At 46.6% G+C, this 21,974-nt stretch overlaps 1 protein-coding gene across 1 annotated transcript in view; it reads left to right on the top strand.

Moving 5' to 3' along the window:
- The first annotated feature begins 2,827 nt into the window (after positions 1–2,827).
- The window catches only part of hecw2a (HECT, C2 and WW domain containing E3 ubiquitin protein ligase 2a), a 31,743-nt gene continuing 12,596 nt past the window's right edge, over positions 2,828–21,974 (top strand). Inside the window, exons 1-16 of the mRNA XM_046403062.1 lie at positions 2,828–3,350; positions 10,335–11,012; positions 13,701–13,808; positions 14,135–14,229; positions 14,823–14,889; positions 15,781–15,950; positions 16,033–16,172; positions 16,247–16,347; positions 16,431–17,275; positions 17,891–18,191; positions 18,363–18,455; positions 18,728–18,878; positions 19,321–19,427; positions 19,677–19,801; positions 20,234–20,419; positions 20,521–20,655. Coding sequence (XP_046259018.1) covers positions 10,631–11,012; positions 13,701–13,808; positions 14,135–14,229; positions 14,823–14,889; positions 15,781–15,950; positions 16,033–16,172; positions 16,247–16,347; positions 16,431–17,275; positions 17,891–18,191; positions 18,363–18,455; positions 18,728–18,878; positions 19,321–19,427; positions 19,677–19,801; positions 20,234–20,419; positions 20,521–20,655 — 3,006 coding nt within the window. The 5' untranslated portion in view covers positions 2,828–3,350; positions 10,335–10,630. The remainder of the gene's footprint in view (positions 3,351–10,334; positions 11,013–13,700; positions 13,809–14,134; positions 14,230–14,822; positions 14,890–15,780; positions 15,951–16,032; positions 16,173–16,246; positions 16,348–16,430; positions 17,276–17,890; positions 18,192–18,362; positions 18,456–18,727; positions 18,879–19,320; positions 19,428–19,676; positions 19,802–20,233; positions 20,420–20,520; positions 20,656–21,974) is intronic.

Below are 21,974 nucleotides of genomic sequence, written 5' to 3'. Positions count from 1 at the left end.
TGAACAGAGATGAAGAATTCGTGGAGTAAACTGGAATTTGGAAAAATGGAACCTTTAAAAAGAATAAATGACTCATTTAAGTCTGAGCTTAAAGCAACAGCTTTGTTATGTTTTCAGCAGTCAAGAGTTTGGATTCAGGTGTCATGGCAGCTTCTGTTTATGTTAAATGACAGTTTTGTAACATCCTGAATGTCACTGAAGTGGTTCTCTTACAGTCTGTGAGACCTCAGACTGTGTCTGCTATCTCGTTATTTAATTATCTCCTGAGTACATTCACTTACGCAGCATTGTGGATGATGTACAAAAAACCCTCTAATATCCAACGAGAGATCAATCCGCAATTTATTTATTCACCCGAGCTTTTTATCCTCAAATCAGAGCACACCAAACGGGCTTTTCTCACTGCACTTAGGCCTCACTCAGACACAGTCGGGCCTTGTGGTTTGGTTAGCGCAGCAGGACACAAGTGGGACAGAGTCATCATTTGGTCTGTGAACTCCTCCCGGTTTCCAGGTTTTGGCTTGGGAGCAACAACTCCAAGCGGTTTTTCCTCTCCTGCTCGTGCAACAAAACCAGCGTTATGGAAAGTCTGAGCAGCTTGCTGACCTGCTCTGGAGGAGGTTTAGCCTTGAGTTCGACTAAAAGGCAGGTGAATCATATCACCCTGGGCTGACGGTCTGTTTTGAAAAGGGGCCAAGTCATCCCCAGGTCAGCTCTGAGACCTGAACCCACAGTGTGAAGAGCCCTTCAGAGAAATCTGTCATTTCACTCACTGATTCTTGTAAATGTGCAGCTGCCAAAAGCTTCTTTTGAATACCTGCTCTTTGCTTCTAAGGATGATTAAAGAGTCGACCCGTCGAACCAAATTCCTCTTTAGAATCGAGCGTTTTAACAGACTACGGTGTGGCTCAGCGGGTTGTGCTTCTGCTCTTAACGCAGGAAGTTTATTCTTAAACGTGTTCTGGTGTTTGAAGCCCAAACGTCTTGTGTGAAGGTGAACTGCACAAATGACTTACAGTAACAACCAAAAGTGACCACTGTGGAACTAAAAGTATCTGAAAACTTACCACAACATGAGTGATCATCACGATCTTTATTGTTATTGTTTTCTTTCCTGGGTCATGAGGAAGGTAAATAAATCTGATGTTTTTGCAGTGTTGGTGTGGTAGTATGGAAGTAAAAATCATATTAAATGTGACGGCTGTCTGTCAGTGCTTTAAAGTCCGGTAACCCAATCAGTTAATTCTGCTTCTGCCCGGAGTGACTTTAAAACCTGTAACCTCCTGCTCGCTGGTCCTTGTTGTGCAGAACTAATTATTCCTCTTTGTTAATATGCTGTTCCCGGTGAAAGAAAATAATAATCCCGTGTCTGACAGATAGTTTCTCTGTATTTATATTTTGTGGCGAGGCTCTAGTGTGGAAGAATAATTTCTCCTCAGGTTTAAGCCTTATCGTGTCAAAATGTACTGCTTTGATGTTTTTATATTTCTCACATTTTTATCTGATGTCATTGTAAATGGGCAAATTGTGCAATTTTTTGGCACCATTGTTGTTGCAATAAAACCAAGAAAAATAACTTACTATTTTGTTATTACTGTTGTAACTGTCTGAAATGAATCTGCTGTAAAGGCCGAGTGTTGAGTTTCCCCAACAGGAGAGCGACGAAGACTGTGAACTGTGTACCTGCCCACGCAGTCCCAGCAGACTGTATTCATACATACACTATATAGACAAAAGTATTGGGCCACCTGACCATCACACCAACAGAGACTTTAATGATGTCTCATCCTAATCACACAGACAGCTTTGCAGCTCTAACAGCTTCCACTCTTCTGTGAAGGCTTTCCACAACATGTTGGAGTGTTTCTGTGGGAATTTGTGCCCATTCATGCAGTAGAGCATTTGTGAGGTCACACACTGATGTTGGACCAAAAGGCCTGGCTCACAATCTCCGTTCCAGTTCATCCCAAAGGTGTTGGATGGGGTTGAGGTCAGGGCTCTGTGTGGGCCAGTCAAGTTCTTCCACACCAAACTCATCCAACCATGTCTTTATGGAGCTTTGCTTTGTGCACTGGGGCACAGTCATGCTGGAATAGAAAAGGGCCTTCAACAAACTGTTGCCACAAAGTTGGAAGCATAGCATTGTCCAAAATGTCTTGGTATGCTGAAGCATTAAGATTTCCCTTCACTGGAAGTCAGGGGCCGAGCCCAAACCCTGAGGAACAGAGGTGTGTCTGGATACTTCTGTCTATATAACGTACCATTTCAACGTGCCTTTTAAATGTATTTTTTATTTACACTTTTATGTCACTGTGGAGGCTGTGTGTATTGAGTGTGTACAAAGAGTGGGTGTCATGCTGTCATGACATCACTGGGTTATTATAATCGGTGCATCAGTGCATAAGCAGCATTTTAACGTATTTCTTCACGTAGATCGCAGCTTCTGTTCTGCATATGAAACGTTAAAATGCAGAGTACTGCGCCTGACTGGGTCAGCAAATGATCTCTGAAATATAACAGAAGTGTGAAGTATGGAGGGACGTAAACGCATCTGTGCTGTTCCACAGGTTGACGCTCCCTCCCTCTCTCTCCCCCCCTCTCGAGTCACCGCCCACTCTGTTCTCCCACATCAATATGCAGCGGTGTGTATGTATCTATGTGTATGTCACCAACTGTAAAAACTACATCTCGGGCTCTGTAGTTCAATCCCTCCGCGCCTCCCGGCAAGGAGAGTCAGTCCGCTGCAAGAAGTGGGCAAACATTACGCCATCCTCCGGCAGGCTGCGTTCCTTCCTCCCTCTCTCTCTCTCTCTCTCTCTCTCTCCCCTCCTCTCTCCCTCCCTCTCTCCCTCTCTCTCTCTGGACTGACAGGGGTTGCACACTCTGCCCAGTCAGATTTTGTGCATCTGCCGGGACTGGTGGGAGGACGTCGGCACAGACTGCAGCGCATTGCGATGCAGAGAATAAGGATGGCATGCCTGTGTGATCTGAACGCCTGAAGCAGCAGCAGCAGCAGCAGCAGCAGGGTGGTGCTGGTGGAGTTTTATGCGTCCACCTCTGGACGCTGCTGCCGAAGCGGGCCGAGGTGCCTCTGCAGCGCCGCGGATTTTCACAGGGATACCGTCTCGGTACGTGACTCCGAGCCCATATCTGCCCTGGCTGGGGATCTGAGAGGGAAGGGAGGGGGGCCCTAGCGCGGCACCCCGCCCGTCTCTCCTCATTTGGACTGCAGGGATAACGACCTAAACCGCGATCTCCCCGCGCAGAAACCACCGAGCAGGTGTTGGTGGCAGCGCTGTCATCGTCCGCACACACTCCGGTGACTTCCACCCCGCACCTCTGCGCCAAAGGTAAGACCAGTGCGCCGCCAGGAACGGAGGGACCACGTAGGTGTTCATGGCTTCCAGCAGTGATGCTCATAATGATGATGATGATGCTGAGAGCAGCTGAATGTGTCATTAAACAGCAGCGGCGTCGTCTTAACGCGGGTCGTGTTCCGCTTGTGCTGTGTCTTTGCACCGAAGGGGACGAGGGGTCGATTTCGGTTTCATGCAGGCGTCTTGTGAAAGAGATGCATGAAAATAAAATGACGTAGGGAATTCCCACAGTAATCCAATAGCGAGCGGTGACACCTGCACATTCCGCCAGTGCGGTCCCCGTATGGCCTGCTCAGTCATGTGCGCACAGCGGCCGTGCGCGGCCTCGGCAGCGCGCAGGTCGACTTGAAATGATTAAAGTTGGAGACACATCGTTATGTAACGTGATTTTGCTGACGTGATTCTGCCATAAGCGGGGGTTACCTTCACGTCTCTTTTGTGCTGAGGTGCCGAGCGTCCCATAAGTCTTGAACGTGCTCTGTGTTTACATCCACACGGTCGGTTATCACCCACTGACATTATCTGTGACAACACAGTTTTGTGGTCATAAATGAGAACTGCTGCTGTAATCCGGTCATAAGGGCCTGCAGTGTCTGTGGCTGAAATCTGTCAAGCTTTCTCAAAAATATGATGAAATGTGGTGAAAATCCGTCCTCCGAGAATAACTTCAGCTTTGTTAGATTTTAGTCCCTGCGGATTTCCTCGCATGAGGGGGATCCTGACAGGCTGTCCAGAACAGGAAGAGAGCGTCTGGTGTGAGTGTGTCTGAGATCTGCTGACAAAATGTAGTCCTTCAGTTACTGGACATCAAAGCTGAAGAGAGAAAATTCAGGGAATCTTAAACAGCCTCCTCCTGTGCAGCAGGCGCTTAAGGGAGGAGTAAGAACACGAAATGCTCTTTGACCCCATCGACTAATAAATAAAATTAGATGAACATGCAAGAGCTGGCTGTACACCTGAACACGAATGTGCTGCATATTCGTGGTCCAAAGCAGCTTTGCACCTTCTAATGACAACGGCCTCCTCAAAGCAGAGTTACTGTGAGAGTCCATCATAGTACGTCCTGACACGAAGACCGGCTGTGTTGTCTTCGAGGCGAGGTTGACTTCAGAAGATGAGATGTTTGAGGAATATCACAGCTCGGATGCTTTGTTGAAGCTCCTCCAGACTCCAGACTCGTCTACCCACGGAGGTGTTCTCACGTACTTTACCTGATGAGACCTCCTCTCGAGGGTGTCAACTCCCTCGAGTCCCTTTCTAGTTAAACCTGTTAGAGGATGACACCTGGCCTTGTTTTGATTCACCTGAGTGGGAGTGCATCCTTCACCAGGAGGTTCGAGGCTCTCAGTCCTCTCTGAGAGGACCGAGGACTGATATTTTTGTAAGATTTGCTCCTCAGTCGTCTTCTCTCAGGGTGTTGTTGTTATTCTTGATCGCAGCAGGATGTTGTATGCTGGTTGCCATAAGTTTGTGTTGATCACAACATCAAATGTTTTGATCCGTCCTGTAACTACAATCCGACATCCACTGACCCAATCTGACGTATTCAACTGTTTGCTGAGTTGAGTCAGAAATGATCACAAGAGGTCTAACTAACCACTCCTACATTTGATGCTCAAATTGTCTGTGGAGATTCTCAGTCACCCAGGTCATATTCACTCAAAGAGTCAAAGCAAGGCGTCTGGACTTGTGAAGATTGACTTGAAAAGTCCAGTGAAAAGAATCAAAAGCTGATCCTAATGCGGGACGTGTATCCAGGTGTCTGATCATCCGTGTGCAGATAGGTTTTGATTTTGCTGTTTTGCACCAGTAAAGAATATCCAGAAACCTGGATCAGGTCTTCACATACCACAGAGTCCTGGTTTCTAACAGAGCTCTCCAGCTAGCAAACCCAAGTTTCTCCAAACTGGTATCTGAGGTCTCCATGTGCAGCACATGACCGACATACCCCGCTGTGTGTGCACTCTGTAGTCACCAGCATTCATTCGGTGTTCAGAGAGAATTTAGGCCCTGCTGGAGGACGTACTGAGTTACTGAGCCGATGTGGTGACGAGGCAATGAAGTATCACATCAAAATCACGTCCTCGTTGACTGACTCTAAGGGCTGTGAAGCACGAGTCAGGAGTTAAAATCGGAAACAGAGGTGGTAATTGTGTCAGCACTGATGTCACTGTGGTTATTCGTGCAGCGACATGATGTTAATAATAAGTGAAATGTTCTTCATGTTTTCATTGGCTGCAGCCGTCCATCAAATGGGAATATTCGACACGTTTTGTGCGTCACTTGATCTTCATTTCCCCCAAATTCAGCCTGTGACATTTGGTATTTTTGGAAACTCTGAGGCCATGACATAAATTTAAATATTGTTATGTAGGTTTGTGCACTTGCTGCACAGCCTAAATTTGTGATGACAGACCCCCCCCCCGCCCGTCATTGCTCTAGATTTGAGAGGTTCAGTCTGTTCAGCGGCTCAAAAAGCCTCCAGCAGATGTGTCTGCGTCCAGCTCTTACACCTTTTATAAATCCATACACGACACGCATTCCCGTTTATAGAAAGGTCGAGGTTCTAAACCAGGAGAGGGCCACATCAATCAGACTTCTGGCGTAAATGCCATTTTCGACCCGCCGAAGCCTGTCATGGGGGGGATCCTCCTGAGGAGTGACTCATCCCAGACATGTACGCCCAGGGCGATGTGTTTAGAGAAATACCCTGAGCGGGACAGGACTCGACTCTTTCTGGGAAGCGGGGAACACTGTGGTTCCAGCCCCGTGGCCTGCGTTCTCTCAGAATGACTCACAGAGCTGCAGTGAGTTGTCGTCAGGTGGACGGGTCAGTCCTCACCAGCAGTTTTAAGGCTGGTGCTCAGTGAGGGTGCGGTTTGTGAGGAGAATGTGTTTTCATCTTCTGAGTCAGGAATACTGAGGACGTGTGTGTGTGTGTGTGTGTGTGTGTGCCAGCTCCCCAAGGTGCCCGTTCTGTCAGGCTGTAAAGTGCAGCAGTCACCTCCACAGGGGCACAAAGGGGTGCCTCTGCTGACACCACACACACACACACACACACACACACACACAGGAGAGAAGGAGGAGGAGGAGGAGGAGGAGGAGGAGGAGGAGGAGGAATCCCTCTCACTGACGTTACGGCACAAACAGCTCACAACACAGGAGTTAAAACTGAAGATTAGCAGCACAACACTGTGAAAACGTTCCTCCAAATCTAACCTGTGAAGAGTCAACTTGGTCCTGTGACGATGCGCTTTACAACCAATCCAAGAGGCCTTTCAAACAGTTTATTTAGCTTAACGCATAACAGAACACCTAATCCTTTAGTTTATCACAAACATCACCAAATTTGGACTCTTCTCGTGGTTGCCTCTGAAATCTAGTTAAGTGCAAGTACAAAGTTGCCTTGATTTTGTGCTCACAGTGCTGCTGTTGTGTCAAACTGTACAGCTCAAAATCCAAAGATATTCATAATAAACGTTAAGCATCAAATTGTTTTATTGCCAAACACTTTGCTTCATTGTATCATCAGTTCCAAACCTTTTTTCTTTATATTTCTTTTCAGCAGTCTTAACTCGGACAGCATTTCTTTGGAACTATTTACATCTGCGGATTAATACGCAGGCTGTGTCCTGCTGCAGGTCGGTTTATATGTGACTGACTACACTGTGTTTGATGTGTTTGTGCAACCTGCTCACGAGAAAGTGTTCAAACTTTACATTTATTCACGTTTCAGTTTAAATTTAGTGTTGCTGTGCTGAAGGTCCGGTGAGGTTTAGGCACCGAAACACTTGGATAAAGTTTGGAAAAACTCATGTTTTGTTGGCTGGAGACCTTTGTGATGTCTCCTGGAAAGATGTTGCTCAGAGAGGCCGGTTGTCGGCTCATCGAGGTGGTCTCAGACCTCTCCATCCCCAGATGCTATGAACACAGCAAAACTGCAGAAATGTTGATATGATATGTACGAAATATACAAAACTAACACATCTGCGGTTTGCAGAAAAGTCCAGTGCCAACGTTTTATTCTGGCTGCTGGGTCGGCTCAAGAAAGGTGTCACACAGCACAGCAGTGTGGCTCGTTTGATTTCAGCTCTGGATTAACTGACTGAAGTAGTTAATGAGAATCAGCTGCCACTACAGTATATGTTGGACACCCATATGACACAGCACAGTATTGACAAACCAGATGTTCAACACGTCTCTGTCGGTGTGCGGCCATATTGCCACGACGGTGCCTGTCAGTCATGTCTGTCACGTGGGACGCCAGAGGAGACAGACTCTCTGCATTCAGAAAGCAGGCCCGTCACAAAGAGTGACATTACTGTAATTCCCAGATACCTACAAGTCCTCTCCGCCCTCCTGTTCTCTGAAAAATGCTTTTCGACAAGATGCAAGAAAACGACAATCCAGCACATTCCGCCGTGCTCCATCAGATCCTCTGCTGCAGATGTGTTTCTTTTTAGTATTCACGGCACAGTGGTGCAGAGCACAGAGTATTTGCTGCCTGTAATAGCAGAACAGCAGTCAAGTGGTTGGCTTTGCAGCACAGGAGTCAAATTTAACACCATCCCAGACAATTTCATTTTTGGACACTCGTATAACGCCTTGTTTATCTGCGTCCCTTTCCTGTGATCAATCAGTAATCCCACGTCAGGTCAAAGCCGAGCTGACAGTGGAAACTGGGACTGTAATGGGAAATGGCAGTCGTTCAGAAGAAAAAGCACTCGGGTGAGTCCAGATTGCTCGTGCCCTCCGTTGAGTTCATGTTTTGGTCTGTGCTGTTTGTAGCTGGTAGACGGACTCCTCTTCCCCTCTGCTCTGAGTGCAGCGTCTCCCACTCCACAGCAGGGTTAGACAATGGCTGGCAAACATGAGTTTGGGAGGAGGGGGGGGGCACTCGAACCACAGGAACACTTACATAACAACTCAGCAGTTACATATACACTTATTTTTGTTTCTTCTTCTTCTTCTTCTTCATGGAAATGACCCCTCCCTTACGGGGCCACATGACAGCGTCTGAGGCTGAGAGCACACGTGAGCGGGATTTACGTATTCCTGCATCTGTGATGAAGGTTTTATTCTGTCATAAATCCCTGTATGCGGCGTGTGTGTGTGTGTGTGTGTGTGTGTGTGTGTGATGATAATCTTGTCGAGTCAGGAGTGTCCAGGCTTTCCCCATGTCGAATGCAGCAGATCTCATTTCAGTATCAGACCTGGGTTATTTGGAAACACAGCCAGTGCGCATACATCAGCTCAGGGGTCAGTTAATTTCTGAAGAGTCGCTTCAAAATGCAAAGTGAATTGATTTGGACGCTCAGAGGCCATATATACTGTATATTAGACGCCGTCTTTCATACAAGTGACTGAGTATGAATTGCTTTTGAAATTACTGCCAGTCTCTACATGGTAAAGCACTTCCACAGGCACACTGACGCATGATCTACCTGTTAGATCTCTGCATGGAAAATAATTACACACAGCAGAGATAAAGGTTGAAAATGGATGATAAAACTGACCTGCAGAGACATCCACAACAGCAGCTGCTGGTGGTTTTTGCCTGCCACGGAGCATTTATGCCAGCCTCAGTTTTGCACTTCTTGTCACTGTGACAGATGATGCAGAGAAAGCTGTTAGTGGGTGCAGTGGAGGGCGGCATATTAACAAAGTAAAGAACAGAGCTGGTGACTGAAGTACACATTAAAGAAGGGGGTTTAGGGAGGTGAAGGAGGGGAGGGAGAGACCAGAGGCAGGTGGCAGAAGACCAGCAGGTTGGTTATCAGTTTGGCTCGCTTGTCAACAGCAGTGGCTTTCACATACAGACCGTGGAGGCACTAAAGGTGCTTTAAAGTCCACATGAAACTGTAAAAACGGTCAGATATGGAGGGACTTACGCCTCTGATAACACCACAACTTGCCTGAGAATTGTCAAGGGTTTTAGGTTCTCCTCAGTATCAAAGTAATCCTCTGATTGTTGTCAGTACTGAACTGCTAAGAGCCAAATTACCCAAATGTGATTCAAGTCAAAGACAAGTCTGTGCACCCCAGCACATTTATTTTAACAGTTAGTTGGTTTAGGTAACTGGCTGCTGGTGTGAGCTTCATACTTACTGTCCTTATATGAGATAATCTTCTCATTTTACTCAAATAAAAAAAAACACTCAAGTAAGAGTGTTTCTCAAAATGTAAAACCATCTAAAGATTAGATGTTACAGGTAATGTGATCATAGAGGTAATCACTGAAGGTAATGTGCAGCCGTTTGAACTCGAGTGAGTTATTTGAAGGCTATTCCAAATGTTTTTATCAAATACAGTGCAGAGCCCACACTGCAGAGGAGGCATCACTGAACAGCTCAGCTTCTGAGACGCATATGCTCACTTAAAATGCCAAAGATATCAGGGCTTAGCTCAGACTACAGCCCACATGGTTTTCCAGTGACTGCACCAGCCACCTATTAGCTGAATATTACCAAAGCTATTCTGGGTGGGAAAAAAAACCCTCTGCCTCTCAGCCCGTTTTAAACCGGCTGCCTTCGGCTGGATTCTGAAGTCACATGTCATCCATCTTTTAAGAACAAAATGGCTCTGGTGGAGACTCTGACAGCACTCTGCACAGTCCCCAAACTGGCATCTGCTGATTGAAGAGCTTCCTGGGAGGCAGACACAGCTGTCTGTCTGTAGTGAGGATGTTTTAAAGTGTTTCATTAATCAGTCAAAAGGTAAATAATCCTCCCCGGCAAAAATACCTCAGAATCCTCTTTCATTCGAAGGGGTTGTCAGACAGGAAGGGATGGAGTTCTGTGACGGTGAACCCCCCTCCAGCCCTCAGTGACTTGTGTTTGTTCGGTCATTTCTAGGTTGCACCTCACGACAAGCAGTCATTGCTTTTGTGTGTGTGTGGGAGCAATTTTGTTGCTTAATTGCTTTCCTCTCTGTTTTCTCCTCTTTCCACATCTTTAGGTTCCCATTGCTACTGGGTAACGTGAAACACGAGCGGCAAACTGTCTTCTGCCTGCTTCGACGGTTCTCTTATGATGCCAGGGCCTAAAGGGCTGGTAGTGGGAGCCTCTGTGGAGAAGGAATCAACACACAGTCTCTAAGGCCCCCATATGTTTTCATTCAAAACAACCTCTTCTAACCAGCTGTCACCGTTCAAACATGAGGATTTAAGTTGAGTCAGCAGGGATAAACTTCACTCCGACGACCATCCAAATCCAGAAGAAGCTCCTACTCATCAGCCGTTGGTTGTCTGCAACATGCGTCCTTCCCTCGCCACAGCAGTCCTACCTCCCAGGACCCGTTCCCACAATCCACCCAACCTCTCAGTTGGGGGTCGTGAACACCTGTCAGCTCCACGAAGGCGCAGCCCCCACCTCCGGCACACACTCAGTCCGGAGAACCTGCGAACCCTGGCCGAGAGGGGAGGTGCTGCTGCCATCGATACGGTTTCTGTTGTCAGCAGTCCTATCGGGCTTCCACGGGCTAACAGCGACACAGACCTGGTGACCTCCCAGAGCCGGTCCTCGCTGACGGCGTCCACTCTGGAGTACACGCTGAACCGCGGCCAGAACCTCGTCATATCCTGGGACATCAAGGAGGAAGTGGATGCCACAGACTGGATCGGGCTGTACCACATTGGTGAGATGATGAGTTTAGGGTTAGAGTTAAGAGTTAAGGTCGAATCTCAAATCATTCAAGACTAGACAAGCTGATTGAAATTCTTCCAAAGCTGTGTTGATGATGTTCATTGCAAAGCTCAAATCCATGCAAAGAGGGCTGTAAATCAGCAGTTTTATCCCAAAACATTATTATGTTGAGTCTGTGCCATGATACAGTTTTGATTTGATTCAGTTCTGAGGCCTTCAGTTGATATGAGATGATATCACAAATCCATTAAACACAATCAGATATGCACAATTGTTATTGTACATTATTGTATCTAAAATGTGATGGCATTTTAATCTATATATTTGATGCCTCCTGTGTTGGCATGGCAATAGATCGCTGCATTCTGATTGGTTGGTTGGTAGACATGAGTCATAGCAGCATTGTCATTCATTGTGAAATTTCCGTCCCTGGCTGTGGCGGCCAAAGCTCTAAATCAGCTGTTGTTGTTCTCGCCATTTTGGATTCATGCTCGCAGTTCACATGACAGTTTTTGCGCATACATGATGAGACTCATCAGAGCTGCTCCTGCCTCTTTCCCCAAATCCTTTTGCTGAACTGGTCGGGAGACTTGCCTGAGTTGCCTCGACCCCACCTGTCCTCAAAGCTTTTCAGCTGATCCAGCTGTTTTTTGTTATTGCAAGCTGAGAATAGCCAGACAGAGTCTTGCAGCTCTGAGTCAATACTGCAACACAGGGGGCTGACTCGACACGTAACGGCTCTGCCTCGGTATACAATAACATACGCACCATCACAAAGCCTGCGCGTCTCCGAGGCGAGTGGGGTGGTCTCCTATAAGGTGTGCTAGTCCTGCTTAGAGACAGGAATTCGACATCGACGTGTGTGGGCTATCAGGCTCAAACCATCGGGCAGATCTGTCCATCATGGTGAAAAGTAATACAGGAGCAAAAGTGTGCCACAAGGACATTTCCTGTTCAGAAGCTATGAATTCTGCACTGTTTTGCTCACATAACGAAGAGCTGAAGTCGTCTCGGACATTCCTCTCTTTGTGTTTGTGTTTGTGTTTGTCTTGCTGCTGAGCTGGTTAAGCTGCAGTGGTCCAGGGCTGGCTGGGAATGCGTGTTTGTTAAAGGTTGCAAGAAACAGAAATATTTAAAGGGCACTCTGCCAGTTTTACACATAAAGGTCAGTTTATTCGTCATGACGAGCTCTAATGTCTTTTGTCTCTGTCAGTGACATGTGAGCCTGGAGACTAAACATTTTTTTACAGAAAGCTTGTGTTCACAAACTGGAGGGAGTGCAGTTTGAAAGATAAGAGTGTTTACCAAAGCTGAGGCCATTGGTGGCGACTCAAACGAAGGACTAGTGGACTGAGTGTGGACTAGTGTACCAAAGCCTTGAGTTTGGCCTTACAGCCGTCGCCATCTTGGTTTTTTCAGGGCCAGAAATGATCAGTTCACAAATTGTTTACAGCTTCTTCTCTAAGACGGGATTTGTACTTATATGCGTGATTACAAATCTCAGTGTGATTCTGAATGAACTTTTCTTACTTCCTGAACAGAAAACAGAAGTTCTGCTTTTAATTCAGCTTTCTTAATGGTGCCATTTTATTTTACCTAATTCCGTCGGTTTCAAAACACACATACAAAAAAAGAAAGACACACTGCTGCCCTAAAGAATATAATTAATGATTTCAAAGAAGAAGAGATCACTGTAGTTGTTGCCTTTCAATCTGCTGTCAGTTTGCCTGCCTTTCCCGCGTCACATTAGCCAGAAAACGTTATTTGTTTTGGAAGTTGTCTTTTTGCACCAGATAATTACTGGTTTAATACAGTGACGTTCAGAGGAAAATTACAGCCTGCGAGCTGTTCAGCATGATGTATTGTGTATGGATAATGGATTTCTGAAAACAATGGTTGTCTTTGACTCCCGCTGGGTCGAACAAACCTGCAGTGCAACAGAAGAGCAGGAGAGTCTGGACATCATGCAGTTATGTTATGGACCAGTGTGGCTCAGGATGGTTTTAACTTGATAACCAAACATTTGGTTACATTTCTGACGACCTCCAGGATCGAGCCCGTCTGGATCAGATGACAAGCGTTTGCCTTGTAGGTGAGAATGCTGTGTGGGAGGAGGAGATAGTGTGAAGTGGTGGTGCCAGGCGCGGCGTCAGGTCACTTCATATCGATCATGAGGCCGCCAGGACTTCATTACCTGCTCCAGGGTCTTATACCCCAGAGGGGCTACTGCTTTCCTCGACTAAGCAGACATTCAATGATAAGCAACTTGCCCTCCCATTCAAAGACACACACACACACACACACAGCGCACACACACCTCCCTCGACTCTCTCCACCAGTCAGCTGAGCTCGGTGCTTCATTAATCTGTGTGCTAAAGTGCTACGTACAGCGGAAATCCCCCCTCCCTGTTTTTAACTCGGAGGAAGTTTGGTGTTTGTCCTTCTGGTTAGAGGTTGTGGGGAGGCTATTTTTGGGAATGGATTTCACTGATTAAAGGCAAACTTGTGTTTTGGAAGAAAGAGCGCGCAGACTAAACACACTGACAGAGACGGAAAAGATGCAGCTTGGCTTGAAAACTGACTGTTTAATAAAACAGCGTTTGGCTTGAAATCAGAGTGAATTCCAACACAACAACAGCCTGATGTTAACACACTAAGTCCTGGTTCTGCTCTTGTCCAGATGAAACCAGTCCGTCCAACGTGTGGGACTGTAAGAACCGAGGGGTGAATGGCACCCAGAAGGGTCAGATCGTTTGGAGGCTGGAGCCCGGGCCCTACTTTATGGAGCGTAAGTCATTATAAGCAGCCATAGCTGAGATAAGTTTCACTCTTTTCTTTGAGGAAAAAAATGTTAATATTAATAATAAAACATGTTAATGCTCTTCTGGAATAAATGGTAAAAAGGGTTTAAAGTTTCATGTAAGATGATCGTATAATTTCATGAAATGTAATTATCCTTAAATCCATGCAGTTTGTCTACCATCTATTCAGAATTAAGACCATATTAAATATTAAAAACACAGTGCAGTTAAACTTCTTCACGGTCTACAGCACAGTTTCAGCCTTCGGCAGATAATGTCCACATCCCGTAACTCTTTGCTGCTTCCTCTGCAGCTGAGACCAAAATCTGTTTCAAGTACTACCACGGAGTGAGCGGAGCCCTGAGAGCCACGACCCCCTGCATCACCGTGAAGAACCCCGCAGTCCTGGTCTGTGACCTCCACGTGACACGAGGACTCTTTGAGTGTCAGGCTTAGCTCTGTCGTTACTGTTACAGTTAGGCATCAGACGTGATTATACCAAAGAATTGTGATTAGTTGGGATGGAAGCATGAGTTTATTAATTCATTCCGTTTATGGTGGGGACACGAGAAATGGTGCCAGATGGACTGACGTAAATATAAAACCAATGGAGGGCTGATCCAGCAGTCAATGTGTGGTGGTCTTTGACAAGTGATCAGTAGTCCAGTAAAGTACATGCGATTTGTGCACGGTGAAGCCTTGCTGTGGTTCAGACAGGGATGTGAGTCATTGTTTCATACCATCCAGTTCGCTAACAGCCAAATATTCAAGCTACTGTAAGGACCACATTGAATTAATCCCTAACGCTAGATGGGCCAGCAAAGTTATCCTCCCTGCTGCGTCAGCAATGAGTGATGCATCATCGCACCACCTTCTTCCTGTAGAGTTTATTCTGTCCATCTCCCAAGTTTTCTCTTGCATTAGCATTTAGATTTATGTGAATTGAGACAAGTGATGATTTTCTGTCTGTGGTGAACACTGTGTGACTGTTACTCTGTCAGGTGGAGGGGCTGGCGGAGCAGGTGGGCGTTGAACATCCACGAAAACTGATCAGCTTCACTCTGACAGGTGAGCTGAGAGCTTTAAAAGTCAGAAGACATGTTGACTGATGTTATAAGATGCGTGTTTTAGTCTCTCACTGCTACTCAGGTGAGTTTTGACATGTAATAACAAATCCAAGAAAATCTGGAGCCAATAACTTTTAAATTTGCCAAAATCCTGTTTGCCTTTCAGTCCTTTTTGGGAAAAACTAGAATAAACTTTAAAATATTTTTTCTAGATACCTAGTAGTCTCTAAAAAGGCTCTTTCCAACATAAATGTGATGTTATAAGATTTCTTTAGGAGTTAGTGGAGATTTTATAAAACAAGTTTACAGGAAAATACCAATACAATATGTATGTGTACAATTTGTTTCAAGTATCCTTTGCATCAGAGGTGGCTTTTAGCTGATCTGCCCCTCTGCAAGATAGGATGGACAAGGTGGAATAACATGACAAAGACCTGAGGACGGAAAACCTTTTCAGTAGTGAAGCGTGGCTCTAGAGATGGTAAGGTCAGTTACTCATCTGGACAGTGAAATGGTCAACCACGCTGGTCCAGACTCATTCATGGTTCCCAGAGGATGAGAAGGAAACGTCTCAACGACTTTTGGATGGATGGCCATGAAATTTGGCACAGACATCACTGATCCTCTCGTGACGAACTACAATCACTTACCTGACATTTCCTTTAGTGCCTTCATCGGATGAAAATTTAAATTCTTCCAATACTTTGGATTACATTTGCTAAACCAAAGACATTCTCATCCGCCAAGATGCTAAGATGGTGAACACAGTGAATATTCCAAGCTCACGTTGCTGCATGGCTGTAGACCAACAGGGAGAACAAAGCTTTGGTCTTTTACTCTCCGAGTGTTAAACCCTCTCATTTTCAGATCTGTCACTGATGCTCTGTTGCAGATCTGCGTGCCACTGGGCTGAAGAAGGGCATGTTTTTCAATCCGGACCCGTACCTGAAGATGTCCATCCACCCAGGGAAGAGGAGCGTCTTCCCCATCTTCAGCCACCACGGACAGGAACGACGATCAGCCATCATCGCTAACACCACCAACCCCGTCTGGCATGGAGAGGTGACGTTCAGGCTATTGTAGACTATGTTATCCATGCTCAACTGGGAATGTATTGACTTTATATGTTTTTGCTTCTATGCAGAAATACACGTTTGTTGCACTAATGACAGACATCCTGTACATCGAGGTGAAGGACAAGTTTGCAAAAAGTCGACCGATCATCAAACGCTTCCTCGGCCAGCTCACCATCCCTGTGCAGCGGCTTATTGAAAAAATACCTGGGTAGGTGGAGACACACACTCAGAACACACTTCGCAGATATATTTTATGACTTTTCTCTTTGTTTGTCTGTCCAGAGTCCAGCCCGTGAGTTTCTCCCTGTGTCGCCGCCTGCCCACTGAGCACGTCAGTGGTCAGTTACAGTTCAAAGTGGAGCTCACCTCAACTGGGCCTGACGGTAAACCTGCCTTTAAATTGTATATATTTTCTTAAAGGTTGTCTTCCTCAAGAGCAAAACTCAAGCTGTTCCGCCTACTGTAGGTGCCTCTCCTGATTCGATCATTGGGATGTCATCCTTGAATGGAGCTCCCGGGACTCCGTCGGATGATGAAGACCTGCCTCACCACCTTCCAGGAGTGGTCTCTGCGGGCCCCTCTCCTACTGGCTCTCAGGGCTCTCAAAGCCTGTGGGAAGGCGGCGCCACAGCCCTACCAGAAAAAGACCTGCCTCTTATCGGAGCTGAGGGTAAATTTGTTGGGCCTCATCAAGTGCTCCAGAGGTCACTCATCGATGGCCTCGATGCTATCGAGGCCCCCAAAGGCCCCGGTGAAAGACCTCTGGGTGCGGCCTCACCTAAACTGCGCTCTAGCTTCCCCACACACACGAGGCTCAGCGCCATGTTGCATATCGATTCAGACGAGGACGAGGACAGGTCTGGGGCCAATGACATCACCCCAGTGCCGCTGTCACCGCTGCTGATGAATGGAGAACCTCAGGATGTCTGCGGCGCCGATGAGGACGACCCATTTGCCGAGCTCCAGCCGGCGCCTGAGCAGCTGGAGCCTTCAGGGCTGCAGGATGAGAACGAGGGTGCAGGTGACGCCACTGAAGACGTGCCCCCTGCCGCAGAGGTGGTCCTGGAACTGGGGGCAGGTCTGGACCTGGAAGACATTTTGGATCCAGACGTCTTCTCTGAAGTGGAGGAGGCTCCTTTCACGGAGGCCGTGTCTCATAATGCAGAGCTGGAAGGTGGAGAGGTGCACGAGGAAGGACGGGGGCCTGGCGAGGACCCCTCCTCTGAGATTGACACCTGCTCCATGGCAACAGCGCAACAGACAGTCTTCTCATCATCAGAGAGCTGTCCAATCACGCTCACTACTGCTGTGGTGAGTTCATTATCTTGACATGGTCACGACTCAAGATTCAGCTGTCTGTCTAAAATGTGTTCCTGTTAGAGCTGCAGCCAAGGGTTATTTTAGTGACTCACCTGAAGATATTTTTTATGATCAATGCATCAATTGCCTGCGAGATAAAATCCGAAAATAGTGTGAGATGCTTACAGTTCAAAAACACAGTCACAAATTAGAAGGCTGCGTGACTAAACGTGACTAAAAGTTTAAAGCATTACTTCATCTGTGGTTGTTGTTAAACAATACAGACAACATATCCCATGACCCCATGCTTCTTACTTATTTTGTTTTTACTTTATTTTATTGAGAAACCCTGAGTGTGTGTTTAAAGTAGCAGGCACCATAGTGCTCTTCTGCAGCACCATCTTTCCACCTTCAGTGAATGTTCTCAAGCAGCTAATTGGCATTTTGTGTGACTTGTATCATTAATGTTTGCGAATGTCCTGTGAATGTTTCAGCATATTTCACAGTCAAGTCGATTGTTTCTCAGCTTTTCTATTCATTGATATTTTGCAGCAGTTGGTGTGAATGTCTCGCATTTCAGTGCATACGTCATCTATAATGATCTTTATTCTGTGGGCTGCTTTGCAGGAAGCGGAGGAAGGAGCGGAGACGGCCATAGATCCAGGGGGAGACATAGTTTCCAGCACCCCACCAACCAATCAAGCCGTAGACGACGAAGGCGGCGGGCAAGTCGTCGTCACTGACGCTGAAGGAGAAGCTCCCCCGGGCATCGAGCAAGTGGAGGCGGAGGAGGTCATTACGAGGAGGCTGAGCCTGCAGGCTGCCGGAGGCGTGGCTGAAGAACCGGAGGGGGAGGAGACAAAGCAACGCGAGGAGGCGGGATCGGCAGATTCAGAGCAGGTTACCACAGAAACAGATGGAGAGGAAGGTATTCGGCCTGAACGACTCTGTGTTTCCCAAAATTTGCAATTTTTCCAGAAAGTTTCTCATTTACTTAAGAGTTAACTCAACAAGAGCGTCATTCAAACAGCATATTTGTCATTTTCACAACATTAAAACTGAATCTCATCTGTTGTTTGTGTGCTTTCTGTGTTTTCAGGTACTCACGTTAACGGCCATCCTGTACGTTCGCTCCCCTCAGTGCGTCATGACATCCACCGATACCAGCGCGTGGACGAGCCTCTTCCTCCCAGTGAGTGTGTGTGTGTGTGTGTGTCTGCTTGCGTCGTATTGTTTGTCTGTTGTATCTGTGTCTGTCTGTGTGTCTTTGCGATTGTATGTGTGTCCATGTGCTACTGATTCACGGTAACAAGACGACACATCCTAGACCACAAATGAATCCCAAGTGACCCAAACGACCCAGTTTTAGTGATGCACTGAAGTACCTGAGTGTTCATGGTCCCCACAGGATAAGTCATAAGGCATTAGACACCAGCTGTGTGTCAGTCATTTATTTGCTCTCAGACTGGGAGGCTCGGATCGACAGCCATGGGAGGATCTTCTTTGTGGACCACGTGAACAGAACCACCACATGGCAGCGACCCACCGGACCTCCTGCCCCGCAGGGACTGACGCGCTCCAACTCCATTCAGCAGATGGAGCAGCTCAACCGCAGGTGGGCTTTTTAAAGAGACACGTGACAAAAAACATCATGCTTTACTGTTGTTTACTAACATCTTACTAAACCGGGGGTTGCAATGTCACGGGTGGCTTTTAATGCACTAAAGAAGCAAATCAAAATGTCCTCTCATGGACCTGTTTTTTCTGTAACGTTTTCTCTTTTAATGGGACATTTGCCCGTGGGTTTTTCTTTGTTTTTCTTTGACTTTATGAACTAATGTAACCTCAAACAAACAAAAGTGCACAAAGACTTATGGGAGGGAAATACTGGCTGCTTTTGTATTCTCTTTTAGACTCACTCGCAGGTTTGGTTTGGATTTTGGTTTGACTTTTAGAGAAACTAGTTGAGTTGAAAGTTGGATGCAAAAACCCAAATTCTTTGCTAAAATAGCTGAAAACTTTCCCCACAGTAACCTTGCCTTTACTCTCGATCCAAGGTACCAGAGCATCAGGAGGACCATAACCAACAGTGATCGGACGGAGGAAGCCACAGTTGACCTGCTCCCTGAGCCAGAAAGTGAACTGGCGCCTCACTCTATTTCTGGTTGGTTGCAAAGCATCTACAGAAACAGCACAGAAATAAAGCACTGTGTTAATTCAGGAAATAATGTTTGCACAATTCAATGACCCACTTTTTGAAAACGATTCATCTCTTGAAATACTCAAGTTATTATTCGATACGCAAAGATCTCACAGCAGTCTTTTATACGCCGGTTGTGCGATTTTGAACTGTTTTCATGAAATCAGCTGCTTTCATTCGTGTCTCCAGGCTTCACTGTTGGTTTTGTTGCAGAATACCGACGAGACAGTGCGGTCGCTCACTCCAGCAGCCGCTCGCGTCTCTCCCTGCTGCTCCAGTCGCCCAGCGCCAAGTTCCTGTGCAGCCCGGACTTCTTCACCGTGCTGCACTCCAACCCTGTCAGTCTGACCCTCCCGACCCCGTACTCTGTCCACATACATCCGTCCACATACGGGCAGACAAACTGCAGTCTTAAACTTGTTAACTTTGATTTAATGTCCGAGTACTCATCGAGGTTCAGTTAAAACATCACAGTGACGACTTAAAGCTCTTTGGCTGTTTGTCAGAAACTACAAGCGCTGTTGAAAGACTGATTCACAAACTTACCAGGAGTTAAATAAGATTAAAACTTTAATTTCAGTTACTTAAGCAAAGTAAGTAAGTAAGCAGCACCTGCTGTCTCTGGTCAGTGCATGCAGCAGCGATCCTTTAAGACCGTAGGAAATTTTGTGAATTAAAGACACAAAAAATATTATCCACACTGTCTGTCACTGTCTTCACTGCCTCCCGTCCCTCTCTGATGACCTCACCTTTCCGCCCTCTCTGCCCAGAGTGCCTACCGCATGTTTACGAGCAACACCTGCCTGAAGCACATGATCAGTAAGGTGCGCCGGGACGCTCATTACTTTGAGCGCTACCAGCACAACCGCGACCTCGTCACCTTCCTCAACATGTTCTCCAACAAGCAGCTGGAGCTTCCCCGGGGCTGGGAGATGAAGCACGACCATACTGGGAAGGTGTGTGTTTGTGTGATTGTAATCTCTGCTCAGGTGTCCAGTAGTCTTTCTTGTGTCTGGGTGTGCACATACTGGAGTTAACCATCCCTCTCAATCCTCAGCCTTTCTTTGTGGATCACAACTGTCGCTCCACGACCTTCATTGACCCGCGACTGCCCCTCCAGAGTTCTCGCTCCACCGGGCTGCTGGCCCACCGCCAGCACCTGAGCCGCCAGCGCAGCCACAGCGCTGGGGAGGTGAGAGACAAGCCGCCAGTGCGCCACTCGTCACCTGCAGTCGACTTAAGGCTAGCAGAGACACTGCAATGTTTATGATGACAGACTGAAGGAGAGAAGTGCTTCCTGAGATTCTGCATTGTGGGCACAGACAGGGAATATGTCCCGCTGGTCCCTGTGGTGGAGCCGCTGAGCAATGACATCACTGCTACTTGAAATGCAAGTCAGCAGTCAGCTGTTAATGTTACCAGTTTTGATATTCAATCCTTTAGTACAATGAATCATCAGGTAATTTCAGAACAAAAGCAGAAAAGCCGCCGTTGACCTTGTCCTTCTCGATTTCTTACTGCATCACACTGATGCATCGTTGCTTCTGTTTCCGATCATCTCTTCCAAAGTTCCTCTGTATGCGGAACTGATGACCATAACTCCATTACTGTCACTTTACATATGAATACTATAAGCACAAGGGGCCATAGTGAGCATGACAGATGGTTTTTGTTTGAAATTCTGGGTCCAATCATCAGGTTTTGCATGGGTCTCCTGTTTGCTTCCTAATGCAGCAGAGAGTCTTTCTCGCTGATGCATTCAAGTGCTTTCTGGAATATCTGATGTTGTTATGCATGTGCATACAAAGACAGAGGGAACACCAACAAGTGGACCAAGAGTTGGTGCAGCTCAATAATTTCAATCATTAAATGAACAAAAGCTTTGCAAGGAGGCAGGCTGAGACGGGGTCAAAACCAGGAAACCAGTCCAACAATATCCACAGGGAGCAGACAAAATCCAACGTCCCAAAAACAGGCAGGACAAAGACAAGACAAAACAGATCCAAAACCACAGGGGAAAATGCTTGACATCCAAGGTGTAAAGACAAACTGACAAAGAAAACACAGGCTTAAATACACCTGGGAGGGAAGGCTAATCAGGGCCAGGTGAAAATAATCACAACCTCACAAAGGCCAGGAAGATAAACTAAAAGCACAGACCATGACAGATGTCTGAAGAAATAACCTTCTTATTATTACAGCAAGCTACTAGTTTTTATGATGTTTCACTGTCCTCTGTTCCTCTTTTATGTTTGACTTTGTGATTAGTGAAGAAATTATTAGAAGTCGCCCTTTTAGCAGCCATCTTAAATCTTCAAATCAATCGAATACCAAACAATTTCAAATCTGTGCAAGTGTGTTTTCACCAGAATGAACTGACACAAATGGCAGCTTGGGAGGTTGTTAACGTCTGCGTCAAAATCAAGAAACAACAGATTTGTAGCTGACGTTTATGGAACGTGCAGACGAAACAGCAGTAAGAGCAGCTGAAGACCAGCAGGTGGATCGGCC

This window comes from Scatophagus argus, chromosome 11, assembly GCF_020382885.2.
Source record: "Scatophagus argus isolate fScaArg1 chromosome 11, fScaArg1.pri, whole genome shotgun sequence".
In the NCBI taxonomy this organism is placed as follows: Eukaryota; Metazoa; Chordata; class Actinopteri; family Scatophagidae; genus Scatophagus; species Scatophagus argus.
This window is presented reverse-complemented; position numbering and strand designations above follow the sequence as displayed.